The 15211-nt window shown below is 39.9% G+C and overlaps 1 protein-coding gene across 1 annotated transcript in view; it reads right to left on the bottom strand.

The window, feature by feature from the left end:
• AGBL4 (AGBL carboxypeptidase 4) overlaps positions 1-15211 on the bottom strand; it is a 1272021-nt gene that overhangs the window by 342755 nt on the left and 914055 nt on the right. The window contains exon 6 of the mRNA XM_060119160.1: positions 6813-6852. Within this exon, the coding sequence (XP_059975143.1) occupies positions 6813-6852 (40 nt within the window). The remainder of the gene's footprint in view (positions 1-6812; positions 6853-15211) is intronic.

The following is a 15211-nucleotide window of genomic DNA, read 5'->3' on the forward strand; positions in this document are numbered from 1 at the left end:
AAATGAGTTGGCAGTAAGACTTAATAATTCCTTAAACATATTAATGCTCTTTGGCCCAGCAATTCTACTTTGAAAATAGCCAGATAAAAAACTCATGCAAAAGAAGTAAAAGCTTTTTTCACAAATAATTTTATGGTAGAGTCATTTATAAGAGAAAAACATCTGGAAATAACACAAATGCACAACAATAAGACGTGTATTTTTGTAAACCAGGCTACGTTTAAAAGATGGAAGAGAGTAGAGCTTTTAAGAATAAGTGTGCCTTTAAAATGCTCATAACATGCTATGGATCTAGTAATTCCATCCCTAGTAATTTATCTTAAGACAATAACCTAAAATGTAGACACAGCTATATACACAAAGGTTGATAAATTATTCATAAGATGGAAAAACTAAAATCAAGTTAAATATCCAACATCATTGGCATGGGAAAATATTTCTGTTGTAATATTAAGTGAAAAATCAGGATAAAATTTTATATTCTATATGATCTCAACTATGTAAAACAAAATTATACATGCATAGAAAAAAAGGCAGAGAAGTAAATGTATTAAAATATTAAACAGTGATTGCCTATGGGAGATAACTAATATTTCATCTTTTTAACTTATCTGTGTTTTTCAAAATTTATACTATGGGCATGTGCAATTTTTTAATAGAGAAAGATATTACAAAAAGATGGTAAATATGCAAACTACATAGCAACATGAAGATTGTTTATGAAATAACATTAAGTGAAAAAAGATGTACATAAAAACTTACTGTGATTGCAATTATGTAAATATGTTTCTGCATATAGGCAAGAACTGAAAGGGAAAAATGTATAAATAGAATTAGGTTTTTTATTGTGCTAAGGCTGTGGGACTAGGAGTAATTTGTTTATCTCCTTTAAAGATCTCTTTAAAGTTGTTTTAATGATGTGCATGCATTTTTTGAACCATCCTCTCTGTGTGTATTCACTGTGCTGCTAACTTTCTGGCCGTGAGGTCGGGAGTACCCTGGCTTGGCTTCACATCTGGTCCTGGCCCCTCTGGACTGGCTCCATAGGCTTTGCTGGCTCTAAATATGTCCATGAAGCAGGAATAATGGCTAGTTTGGCCTCTCTTGTTCCTTTAGTCTTCAGAGGGGCTACATGTACATCATGGGGGACTTTAACTGGAGACAAAGCCCAAAGTTGTCATGTAATGGTCAGCAGGTTCAGTCACCATTTAACATAGGTATTGTTTTAACAAGGTTAAGAGGGGATAATTTTTTGTGTGTGTGGATATTTGCAATCAGGAACAAATCTAGCTGTGATTTTTTTCTGGAAGTTTCTGTGATATTTTAAGGAAATCAATTGTCTCTTCAGAAAGCAGCCTAGTTAGTGGAAAAGCCCCATGACTATGATGTCCCCAACATTTCACGCTTTCCTTATCACCAGCAAAGTAGGTCAGCTTTAATTCTGTCTGAGAAAGAAGACTCTGTGGGCCAATATCACACATGAAGTAATATTTATATGTAGCAGTAGAAAAGGTAAAGGATTTAGGATCAGACAGATCTGTACTTGAATACTGACTCCATCACTCACTTATTAACTGTATTTATGTGGGCAATTCTAATCGAGCAGCATCTTCCTTTCTCATCTGCAAGTCAGGAAAGATGATGCCTTCCTTATGGGACAGTGGGGAGAATTATATGAAAAATACATGTAGAGTGCCTAACACAGTTCTGGCACTGAGTGCCAACATTTAGATGCTTCCTAAATGCTGTACTTTCAGTCTATACCATCAAAAGGTTAATGACCATTTGACAAGGGTGCCAAGATAAATCAACAGGGGAAAGAACAGTTTTTTTTTTCAACAAATGGTGCTAGCAAAACTAGACAATCACATGCAAAAGAGACAAATTGGAGTCTTATATCATATAAAAATTAACTCATAGGAGTAAATCTTTGTGACATTAGGCAATGTTTTCTTGGATATGATACCAAAAGTATAAGCAACAAGAGCAATGAAATAGATAAATTGAACTTTCTTCAAAATAAAAAAAAAATTTGTCTTTAAAGAACATCAAGCAAGTGAAAAGACAACCCACAGAACAGGAAAACATATTTGCAAATCATGTATCTGTACTCAGAGTATACATTTAAAAACTCTTACAACTCAACAATAAAAAGACAAAATATAACCTAATTTAAATGAGTAAGGGAAAATAACTTGACTAAACATTTCTCCAAAGAAGATATACAAATGGCCAATAAGCACGTGAAAATATGTTCAACATCATAAGTCTTTAGGAAAATGCAAACCAAAACTACTGTGAGATACCACTTTACACCCACTAGGATGACTATAATCAAAAGATAGATAATAAGAGAGGATGCAGAGAAATTAGAAATATCTTACATTGCTGATGAGAATGCAAAATGGCACAGCTACTTTAGAAAACAGTGGCAGTTTCTCAAAATGTTTACCTTAACATTTACCAAATGATCCAGCCATTCCATTCCTAGGAATATGTCCAAGAGAATGAAAAACATAGTTTTTACTTGCTCACAAATGTCTATGGCGGCATTATTTACAGTAGCCAAAAATGTAAACAACTGAAATGTTCACCACTAGATGAATGGGTAAGCAAGTTGTGATATACACATACAATGGAATATTATTTGGCAATAAAAAGGAATGAAGTACTGGTACATTCTATAATATGGATGAACCTTGAAAACTTTATGCTAAGTGAAAAAAATCCGGTCACAAAAGGCCACATACTGTACAATTCCATTTATATGAGATGTCTAGAATAGGCAAATCCATAGAGATAGAAAGTAAATTAGTGGTTGCCAGGGCCTAGGGGAAGGCAAAAATGGGGGGTGACTGCAAATGGGTACAGAGTTCCTTTTTGGAGTAATAATAATGTTCTGGAATTAGTGGTTATGATTGTACAATTCTGTGAATGTACTGAAAACCACTAAATGGTGTACTTTAAAGGATGAATTTTACTGCATATGAATTATATCTCAATAAAGCTGTTATTTTTTTAAATGCTATGACCAACACTTTTAACTTGATGGTGGGAACATAAAATCTTTCTAGAAGTGTGAAAAGGTATAATCATCATTGCCAAATATTCTAACTCTTCTCAATGCAGTGCCCTTCCCTGTAGGAAGATTCTGTATCTCTACCTTGTTGAATTAGAAGTGGTCATATGACTTGCTTTGATATAGGAAATCTGGGCAAAAGTGACCCCTTCTAAAAATTTTTAAGAGAAGGTACATGGTTCACCATCTCTCCCTTTTCCCTCTGCCATGATTACCCATATGGCAGGTGCTGTCAGCACTTTTCTGCAACCTCACATATTCTCCTGGCACTTATTATTTCTGCATATATTGAATACCTTCCAATTGCCGACATCTGCAAACCTCTCCTGAGGGCTTTCTTGGGCCACAGGAATCTGCTATGTCCATACATTGAGCAGATTGGAAGTGTCAGGGAATTAACACCCCCACCCTCTCTCCCACTCCTTTGCCCCTAAGGGATAACTCTGAGGCTTATTTTCCACACTGACTTCCAGGGTTTCCCTGTAGGATTAAATTCCACTTGCCGTCAGTGGTAGCTTGCTTGATAACGAATCTTTCTTAGCTTTCTTTATTTTCTTATATCACTTCCCCACCTCCCGCCAAGGTCTCTGGGATCACCTCCCAAATAAACTACTTGCATTAAAATCTTTGTCTCAAGTTCTGCTTCTTAGGGAACTCAAACTAAGACACAGAGCAATGTTCCAAATAAAGGATGCTTGGTCAGCCTGAGTGCCAGAGTAAAGATGAAGCAGAGCAGAACCGACTCCAAACCACGAGAGACATGTACCAAAAGTAAAAAATAAACCTTTATTTTTTAAGTCTCTGTAATTTTGATGTCATTATTACTTTGGTGTAACTTAGTCTGTCATGATTAGTGAACTATGTATAACTTTTCTTACTAATTCTCATTCTAGGAATTTTTCCTAAAGAAATAATTAAAGATGCACACAAAAATCTTTATACAAGAATGTTCATTGTGGTATTATTTATAATTAAATCATCAGGGACAATTTAATATACAATAATAGATCAATTTAATATAGAATGCTTTTCAGCTATATAAAAGTCCCTCTGAGAATATTTAATAATATTGAAAAAATGTTCACATTATATTCCTATATAGTTTATATAGGATCATTATAATTTTATTTTTTTAAATTACATATATATTTGTATATACACGTGCAAAAAGTAACTGTCTCTCTTTTTAAAAAATATTTATTTATTTATTATTTATTTTGGCTGCACTGGGTCTTAGTAACAGCATGAGGGATCTTCATTGCAGTATGCGGGATCTTTAGTTGTGACATGCAGACTTCTTAGTTGTGGCATGCGGATGCTTAGCCATGGCATGCAGACTCTTAGTTGAGGGATGCATGCGGGATCTAGTTCCCCAACCAGGGATCAAACCTGGGCCCCCTGCATTGTGAGCATGGAGTCTTACTCACTGGACCACCAGGGAAGTCCCCAAAAATAACAGTCTCTTTCATCAATCTGGTGATAAAAGTCTTACTTGGATAGGAGAAAAATATTTCTTCATACTGCCTCCCTTCTGCTGAAGAGGTTATAGGAGAACAAACTTTCCAAAAAGTAAGAAAAAAAACTATAGTTGGACTTCTAGGCCAAGTGACTAAATAAGTTCATGGTTCAATAAGCCCATTCATTCCCATCAAATAGTAATATTGAATAATATATGAAAAAAAGAAATGAAAATATATAGTTGGGCTCCATTGCAAGAGACATATCTCCATGAAGCTGAAAAGTACAGAAATGCAAAAGGATACATGCTCCTGAGGCTACTTGTTTGTTGAGATCTGGATATAGCAGCAGGCAGTAGCAGCTGAAAGTTGGACTCCTATGAGCCTCCTAAAAGTGCTCTATAGGAGATGAGGATCAGAGACAAGCTCTTCTGCTTAGAACAAGGATCTAGGGTGGGGCTCCCCTGTCATGAAAGAAGCCTAGGAAAAAAAAAGTCTGCTGCAGAACTTTCTGGGAGAGAGCTCCTGTGTGCTGTAGGCCTAGAGAGGCAAGGAATATAGACAAAGGGAACAGAAGCAATGTTATACTAAACTGCTGACTTTTTGTCACTGGTTCTCCATATCTCCAATATTTACCAGGTCCTATACTGAAAATATGGGTAGAGTCAACTGCAAAATCCACCATATAGGGATATGTGAGCAGAGTGGGAGTTTGCAGGGGTTGGGGGGAGGGGTGGTGGTGGGGAGAGAGAGTAACAGAAAACTTCCTTCCCAAAGTGATATTACAAAGTAAAATTTCAAAACACATGAAGAAATTAAATGCTAAAAATGATACTAAACAAAATCAACAGTTATAACTTGAATTCACTCCAGATGAAACTTACTTTATAGAACAAAGATTTTAAAATAAGCATATTGAAGATGTTCAAAGAAACAAATGAAAATGTTAAAACAGAATAAGAAATTATGAAACAGAACAGACAGAAATAAAACAAGAGCAGGTGGATATGAACAAAATTAGAAATCTTGGAAATTAAAAATAATCACTGAAATATTGAAAAAGACAGGAAAATAATCCAGACTAGATATGGTCAAAAAGTGAATTTATGAATTCAGTTACTTGTGGGGAACTCAGAATCAGTGCAGTAAAATTAAATGCTAAAAATCATGAAAAATTAGTAAAAAATCATGGAGGGCCACTTGAGAGACTCCAACATTCATCTAATAGAAATTATTGAAGAAGAGAGTCAAAGGAATGAAGAAAAAGCAACCTTTGAAGGGATAATTTGACAATAATTTCTCAGAATTAAAGAAAGACATAGACTCTCAGGTAGAAAGACTACTTACTCAGAGTACCAAGCAGGGTAAACAGAAATAAATTCACATCCAGACACACTAATATGAAAAAGCAGAGCATGAATATCAAAAGGAAAATCTTTAAACCTACCCAAGAAAAGATAAGTTACCATAAACAAATAATGGCAGACTTCTTATTAGCAACTGTGGATGTCAGAAAAAAATGAAAAAAAAAAAGTTCAAAGAATGGAGGGAAGTCCTCCTCAAGCTAGAATTTATACATAGCCAAACTATCATCCCAAAGATAAGTCAAAATAAGAACATATATAGATTAAGATCGTTTCTCATGGACTCTCACTAAAACAGCTATTAAGGGGTCTACTTTAATAAGGTAACAGGAAAATCTTGAGATGCAATAAACAGGAGAACACAAAAATTTATAAGCTGTGTAGGAAAAGGCAATTGGCTCTTCATCATCATCATCATCATCATCATCATCATCATGTGTAGTTGCTAATATGTGGAAGAAAGAATGAACTAGTTGAATGATACTGAGATAATGGGTTATCCATAGGTAAACAACAAATTAAATCCCCAGCTCATATCATACACAATGATCAGTCCTAAATGAGATAAATACCCAAGTGTGATGTAAAACTTGACAATTTTTAGAATACAGGAGAATATGATATTCAGGTAGGGAAGGATTTCTTAAATAAGTCATAAAAGCAAAGCTCATAAAGCAATATTCATACATTCAACTACACTAAAATAAAAAAAAAACTTCCATAAATCAAAATACATCATAAATCAAAAACCACAAGTCACGATCTGGGGTAAGATATTTGCAATGCATGTTAAGTGACAAAGTATCAACATGCACAATAACAAAGAATTAAAAATCAATAAAAAACAACCCAAGAGAAAATTGACAAATGATATGAAAAGTCAGCCCAAGCAGAATGGCCACACCTACTCACCAGGGCTGGTTATCGTCAGGAGGTCTAGGTGCCGCTGTTGCTGCAAAAGAAAACACATTGTGAGAGCACTGATTCAAGCCAGAGCCAAACTTGTTGCTTTAGCAGGTCAGGGTGAACATGCAAAGGGGATGTTCAGACACGCAGAGCAGGTTGTATTGTGGAGGACGTGGTATCACAGTTCTGCAGGGAGGCCTTGCACCCTAGAGACAAGGGGGAATGGACAGCCTTTCTGGTCAGAGCTGAAAGGGCCTTAGAGACCTTCCAGTCAAACCTATCTTATACTTAGGGAAAATGAAGTCCTGAGAGGAATGTGGCTTACCTATAGCCACAAAGAAAGTTCCTTTCCAGACTCCCAGCCATGGCTCACTCCTCTGTACCAGGCAGCCTTAGATTTCTCTTTGGTCACACTGGCTATACTGGTTAAGTGTCGGATATCCTGGCAACCCTCTTTGCCTTGGGTCCTTAAGTCACTGTCACTCTCCTGATACTCCTTTCTAACCAAGATACTCCTGGGGGCTGGTTTATTTATTAAATCTGCTCAACAATGCTATGACAATTTCAATTGCTGATGATCAAACCATTACTTTTCTAACTGAATCCTCATCTCTCTGTACCATACAACATTCAAAGAAAATAGTATTTGTCAGGTGCACTAGCCCATATAGATGAAGTTGCTCTTGTTTGGAGGCAACTAGCCTTGGCCCCAAGGGCTGAGGTGGTCAATATCTCAGTAGGCTCGTCCCCTATCACACCATACTTATGGAGAAGCCTAGTCCTGAAATGGATGTCATGGGAACCTGAGGGTGGAGAAGAGGGTATTGTAGGCTGAGGATGGGGCAGTGGTAAGCAAATCTCTTAAAGACAAGTCAGGATTCCTTAAGCCTCAGTCAACCTCAGTCTCTTTCCTACACTTGATTTTCCATTAACAGCAATTTCCATTAATATGTAATTTTTTTTTCTTAAAAAGGGGTCCTAACAAACTTCACTTTGAGAACCACTGCTTCAAGGATACACATTGCAGGAGCTTCTGATTATCTGGTATTTCATCCAGTGGGTCCTTTGCCATATTTCACCTCACCTACATTTCCCTCTTTATCTTGCCTCTCCCCTAGAATGGCTTCCTGAAATTCTGCTTAAGCAGAAAGGAGAAGGCAGCAACATTTTTTGAGTACTGAATATAGGCCAGGCACAGTACCAGGCACTTTGATGTGTCATTTCTTCTTACACTCTTGGCAATCCTACAGGGTTGGTAATGTACAACAGAGGGACATGGGGTTCAGACAGGAGAAATGATCTGCCTAAGACCACATCTTCATTGAATGAGAGAGCCTGGATTAGAATTCAGTCAGTTCTAATCTTGGCTTGAAAGTCCAAAATATGATATGTACAATAAATCACTCAGCATGATGCCTGGTACTTAATAGGTACTTAATAAAAAGAGCTATTTTTGTACTGATGCTTTGTTATTATTACAATAAAATGCTTTGTTGTTATTATAAAACCTGCCTTGCCCCTTTTCATAGAATTATTGGTACCAGAGCTCAAAGGTCATTGAGTCTGACCTACCACCAGTATAGGAATCCCCTCAGCAATGTCCCCACCAGTTGTATGAACTGATTCTGTTTTATCCCTTTGCCTGACAGGGAACTCACTTTTTGTCAGTTAAAAAATTTTTTTTCTGTTTTTTTTGGCCATGCCACACGGCATGTGGGATTTTAGTTCCCCGACAAGCAATTGAACCCATGTCCCTAAATAGCTCTACTTTGAGCAGGGTTAAAAGCTGCTTCCTTATGAAATCATCCCTGTTTCTAGCTGCTTCAGCCCATGACAAGTTTGGAGATCTGAAGAAGATCTGTGTCATCTTCTCTCCTGGTTAAATATTTCCAGTTCCTTCATCCTTTCCTTATAAGACCTGGTCTCAAATCTCCTGGCCCTTGTGGTCCCCTCCTCTTCCATTTCAATTTGATCTGTCCCAGTCAAAACCTCTTTAAGATCTCTCTATCCCTTGCTTTAATGATTTTTCAGGGCCCTAAAAGCAGGTCTGTATCCTTTCATAGCCTTCTCAGTCACACATCCCTGTTTTACTGCCAGCTCATAATTCATTCCAGTTGACATTTTCAAGCAACAGTGCAACTCCAAGATGTCACTGACCTCCACTGTGAGCACACATCCTCATGCTGAAATGAGACACACACACCCACATATGCAAGCTAGAAGGACTGCTGGAGCCAGACTGCCTTCTTTCCCAATCACAGAACCAGGCTAGTGGGACAATTGGCTCACGCTGCCCTTGCCAAGGCCAGCCTGTGAGGCTAGGCCCTTCCCTCATACACGAGGAAGGAAGACAATGTGTCCTTCTATTTTTCCATAAGCTTGGTTTAGTGGCAATTGCCATTGGCGAAGGAGGTCCATTTATCAGAAAAGTGTCTATTTCCTAATTCAGATCTATCTCTAAATGGTGATTCTGTGTCCAGGGTCCAGGAGAGAAAAAAGGGAAGAAAACCTGACAGGAACACGGACAAACCTGGCCGTATGTCTTAGCTCCTCTCTGTGGTTTTGGAAAACTTACTGTTATGTCTCTGGCCTTGAACTTCATACCTCTAAAATGAGTGAGTGAGACCGAAATACTGGCAGTGACTCTGAGTCAAATGCAGCCAGACACTGTGCTTGTGGGCTCCCCTTCCGGTGTAGAGTTCTCTGTGCACGCTTGTAGCCAGGACCCTGCGGGCTAAATGACAGAGCTGAGAATTTAAAAGAACAAATTTTAAGCTAACCTCTCACACAGCAATTTTCAGTGCTTGTGTGTCTTCCTCACTAGCTGAGGGACATCTTAAGGGCCTGGAAACATCTATTATTCAGTCCATGGCACACAATAGCCCTCAGTAAACATTGCTAAACTCAGCTGAACCATTCCTGGAATGCACATTATCCTTTCAAATCCCCGTGCCTTTGCTCATGCTGGTCTCTCTAACTAATCTCCTGAGATCTTCATGGAGCTCCCTCCTCACATCTCAAGACCTCCATGAGGTCTTCTCTGCACCTCAGCTCCCAGACCTAACCCCCTTCTCCCCTTTCCTCAGAACAGAATATTTCACACTTCGTTCTTCCAACGCATCTTGTAAAACCTAACTAACTTTTGTATCACGCTCTGTCTTTTTTTTTTTTTTTTTTTTTTTTTTTTTTTTGCGGTACGCGGGCCTCTCACTCTTGTGGCCTCTCCTGTTGCGGAGCACAGGCTCCGGACGCACAGGCTCAGCGGCCATGGCTCACGGGCCCAGCTGCTCCGTGGCATGTGGGATCTTCCCGGACCGGGGCACAAACCCGTGTCCCCTGCATCGGCAGGTGGACTCTCAACCACTGCGCCACCAGGGAAGCCCCTCATGCTCTGTCTTAATTATCTGTTTCCTTCTCTGTTTCTCTCATGTGGTCTTTACTTGAGGATAAGACTATGCCATTTCATCTCTATATTTCCATTGCCCAGCACAAAGGCTGAAAGGAATGCTTGATGCCATCTAGTTCAAATGATTCAACTATTCCATTATTCCCTCTGCAACAACCCTGTTAGGTAGGAATTCATCAGCATGGAAAGTAAGCATGCCCCTTCCTCTACAGGACTTCCCCTGGTCACGGCTCTGGGGATTCCTGCCTTTATGATTTTGCTCCTGCCATCTCAGCAGCAATATTATCTATCCACCTCCTCTGGAGACCTTCCTTCCTTTACTCCCACCCATAGGATCACTGTCTTTCCTGGACTCCTACAGCTCCTACTGTCTGTACCACTCCTGTGGTGATGAATTAAATCTAACCTGGTGACAAACCCCTTTAACCTACAGTTCACAGACATATGTGTGCACCACCTAGTGGCCCAAGCAGATAAGTGTAGACTACTGTTTTAACCTGTAGCTCTTAAGATAGGATTACAAAGTCTGCATGTTCTATATGCAAATAAAAACAAAAGTGTACATTCAAGAATCACTGTGCAATAGTGAGGGTGGGAGGGAGACGCAAGAGGGAGGGGATATGGGAATATATGTATACGTATAGCTGATTCACTTTATTATACAGCAGAAACTAACACACCATTGTAAAACAATTATACTCCAACAAAGATGTTAAAAAAAAAAAAGAATCACAACAGTTTGAACCTAAGATACTAAAATATCCAAATAATTCACTCAAAGTCCTTAAGAAACAAAAGGAATAAATGAAAGAGAAAATTTTCATTACTAAACGGTGTGCCTAGTATAATCATTTAGGATCACCAGCAGAAACTGTTTGGCATTTATTACAATAGGGCACATGATTTGTGGAATTTGACCAATAATAGAAAACTAGTTATATAAGAGGGGAGCATGGTGGACATAAAGAATTACCAGATTATTTAAATTAGTTACCAACTGAGAGACATAAGGGCCTTTTACATGGAGGTGATATATTACCTAACTGCCTGGATGGTAGAATATGCAATGCTAGTTGGAGGAAATGAAGGTAGCTAGCTAGGCAGCAGGTTTGGTAGGCTGACAGGACCTGCTGGCTGAGGGCTGAGCAGCTGAACCATTAGCTAACCATAAGCTACAGTCTCAGGAAAGCAGGCCCTTCACATGTGTGGTAGTGGTACCGTGTGTGTGTGTGTGTGTGTGTGTGTGTGTGTGTGTGTGTGTGTGTGTGTGTTTTGAGGAGTGGGGGGAACATTTCTCCTCAGATAAAGGAATTCTAAACCTACACAGAGGGCAATGTGTCCAAGTGTGCCTGTATGGTATTCCATGGATTCCTGGCGGAGTGTGGGTATACCAGGGTTGGGTCAGTTAGGAGGTAATGTGTGGACTCCTGGCTGTGTATGACACTGCATCCAGCTTTCCCTGATAAGAGTGGTGTCTCATAAACATTCAGAGGAAACCCATTTCTGTGTTTAACCAATGTGTGGTTGATGCAGAGTCATGACTCCATAAAGACCATGGGGGCTGGAGGTTCCAAGGTCAATAGGAGCAATCTCTGAATTTGGTGCCAACCAAGGATGGCAGAAGCATCTGTAGTGGATGCTTAAGGAACTGTCTATCAGCATCCTTGTTCCAAGAGTCATCCATATTCCTCTGTTCATCCAGTGGAAGCTATTTTGTTAATACAACACTGCTTCACCTCTGGTCACAGTTGACAGCCCCAAGGATAAAAGTACTGAAAGGTGGGTCAGTTAGGAACCTCATCTAGGAGTTTTGGATGTTTTGTGATTTCAATTATTCTCAATGAAAACTATTGTTGTCCAACATTAAAGAATCTATCTTTAAAATTTTTGTAATAATGAAAGTAACACATGCTTATTTTTGTCATTTTCCAAATTTCCAGAAAATACAGAAAGTAAAAATGAATGAAATCCCACCATTGAAAGAGAAGCACAGTTAGCATTGTTTTGGTGTATTTTTTTGGTCATCTTTCTTGCTTGTGTTTATTTAACAAGGTCATATTTATATATAAAAAATGAAGCATGTTTTAATCTTGTGCAGCATTATGTTATTTTTTTTTTTTGGTCTCAGGATGAGTCTTTAAAGTATAAAAATGTAAGTCACATACATTTATTGTTATGTGACAACTCTTGTTGCTTTGATTTTGTTTCTAGTCCTTTTTCGGGGAAGGTGGTGTTAGTAAGACATCAAGAGAGAACTACTTGGTTATTCTGTCACAGGAGACAGTTTGAAAAGCCCAGCTACTGCAGCCTAGTGATGTAAACAAAGTCCTCTGAATCTGCGGAGACTCTTCCAGGCAATATCCAACCTGCAAGATACTCTTTTCTTCATGTCTGAAGCCCTCCTCCTTGCAGTTACACAAAGTATTTTGTGGAAAGAGCTCCAAACTCAAAATCAGACAGACAAACATATGAATCCTGACTCTACCATCTTTGAGCTGTTATCCCAGGCATGTTACTTAAGCTAGTTGGCAATTAGGTATCCCATTCATAAAAAGAGTGTAGACCAACCTCCAGGAGCCTAACAGGAAAGAGAAGCTGAGAGAAAGAAGAAGAATCATTCACAGGTGAGGGGGGTCGGGTGGGAGGTGTCAATAGGTAGAATGGGAAGCACACTGGTTGGAAGCTAGGATTTCTGAGTGCCTCTCTAGCTGTGCCCCACCTCAGGCTGAGACTTTGGGCTTCTCACCATCTGGTACCTAGCCTTTTACAACAGCATCTTAACTGGTCTCCCTGCTTCGAGTCTTGCAAACTGCTGCTGCAGCTGGAGTGAACTTTCTAGAATCACATCTGAAAACTCACCAGGGCGCCTACAGAATAAAGTTTAACCATTTAGCTGCTGTTGGAGGACTTCTGTGACCCAGCTCCTGCCTCTTTCTCCTGTTCCTTCAGACTCTGAGCTCCAACCATGATGAGCCACTTCCAGTTCCCCAAATTTGCTGTGCCCTCACCTCAAGGTCTTTGCACATGTTGTTCCCTCCTAGAACGACAACCCAACCAGATTTACCTGGCTAATTCCTACTTGTTATTCAGCTCTCCACTCTCATGCCACCTCTTCTGTAAAGGCTTTCTTGACTTGCCAAGGCTGGACTGGATCTTGTCCTTATCCCTCTGACCCTCCCTATCAGAGCACCATCACACTGCATCTCCCTGGCTTGTTTACTCCTCCATCCTTTCCACTGGCTGTGTGATCTCCCTGAGGGCAAGGGCTGTGCCATTATTACTTCATTCCTCTCAGGGACTAGCCCAGTGTCTGACCAACAGATGATAACAAAGATCTGCCGATCACTGGTTATCAAGATGAGAACTAGAGAAGTTCCTACAGAATTGATCATCAGAAAAGGTCTTTAGTTTTATCCCCTTCTCTCTCAAAAGACACACACACATTGGACCCATAATTTTTCTCAAAACCCTCTCTGATTCTGTCTTGGTGACCTAGGGATTAGACCACCGAGAATTTGGCCATCTTCATCTGGATGGGTAATTATGAAGCTACCGTTAAAAACGGAGTTTTCATTTTCATCACGAACTGCATTGCAATTACTTCTCGGAATGAGAAAGGGACGTGGTGTTCCAGGAGCTCAGGGACTGGTTTGATGTGTGAGGTTCTATGTGGTAGAAAAGAACAGTCACTGATTATGTGTTCTGTTTTGCTTTTTCTGTTTTGTGCAGGATAGCTATTAGGGGAAAAATCAGTCTTTCATGGCATAGACTGGAGATAATTTAAATAAGAGGACCAGTAATCCCTGTGCATTTTCCTGTCACTCCAGAAGCCAGCCATAATGGGGAGGACCTGGGGATCCACACCCTCTAGAAAGGGAGGTCACAGGGGCATAGGCACACATTTGGCTTCACGGCTCAGACCCTCTTTTCCCTGCAACCCCCTTCCTGTTCAGTTCCCAGCCCCCCCCCCACCCAGCCATAGTCATTTTCTAGGCATCTAGGGATCTCAGGCTCCCTCCCTGCCCTACCCCAAGCAGAGCCTGCTCCCTAGAAAACATTTTATGTGGTGCTGACCTCTCCCTAAACTCACTACTTTGGATCGTTTTTACTCCAGTCTAGCCTGCTTACTGGCTGCAGGACTGATCACTCTAAAATTAAATTTGATCCTTTCTTAGAATAATTTAATGATCCCCATTGTCAACAAGGGATGACAAATGTCCACAAATTCTATGTGTTATTTGAAAAAGCAGTTTTTATATTTTAACATAACCTCATGTTTGGAGAACAAACAAAAAGTTACCTATTATTTTCGGAACCAAACTTCAGATAATAAAGGTGGGTCTAATCACCTTGGTCAGTGTCACATGTAGAAGATGTGGTAGGAGGAAGGTGTGGGGAAAGCCAGTCACCTCTGTGAGGAAAGGGAGCAGGGATTATGAAAGTCTGAAAAACGCTGTCTCAAGCACTGAGTTCATGGCCACACCCCACTGAAGTGGGACGCTGGTCTTCTGTTTACCTGACCATTCTGTATGCCATCACCTTACCTGTCCCTGACCCTGCCTTCTGCCCTTGACATGGCCCTCTTTCTACTTCTCCTCATATGCTGAACAAGTGAGGTGCAGCACGGCTTCTGCAGATAGCCGTGGAACTTCACTCTCTGCCTCTTCACTTGTTCACTCATTAATCCAACAAATATCCATGAAGCATCTACTCTGCTCCAGGCATATTGCTGAGCAGAATGATAAAGACACAGCCCTTGTTTTCAAAGAGATAGCTAACAGTGGAGTGGAGAAGACATAGTAAGCAAATAATCATACAGTATGAATTAATGTCAGTTACGGTAAGTGCTCCAAAGAAAAACATGGGGAAAGGTACATGACCAGGGTTCAAAGTATCCCTCAAGCCCCACCCCGGCCCATGGCTGATGCCTGGATGCCTCCCCTAAGCATCCACCAACTGCACCACCTTCTAGGGGAACCTGACCAATGGCTGAGGCTTA

The sequence above is a fragment of the Mesoplodon densirostris genome, chromosome 2, assembly GCF_025265405.1.
Source record: "Mesoplodon densirostris isolate mMesDen1 chromosome 2, mMesDen1 primary haplotype, whole genome shotgun sequence".
NCBI lineage: Eukaryota > Metazoa > Chordata > Mammalia > Artiodactyla > Ziphiidae > Mesoplodon > Mesoplodon densirostris.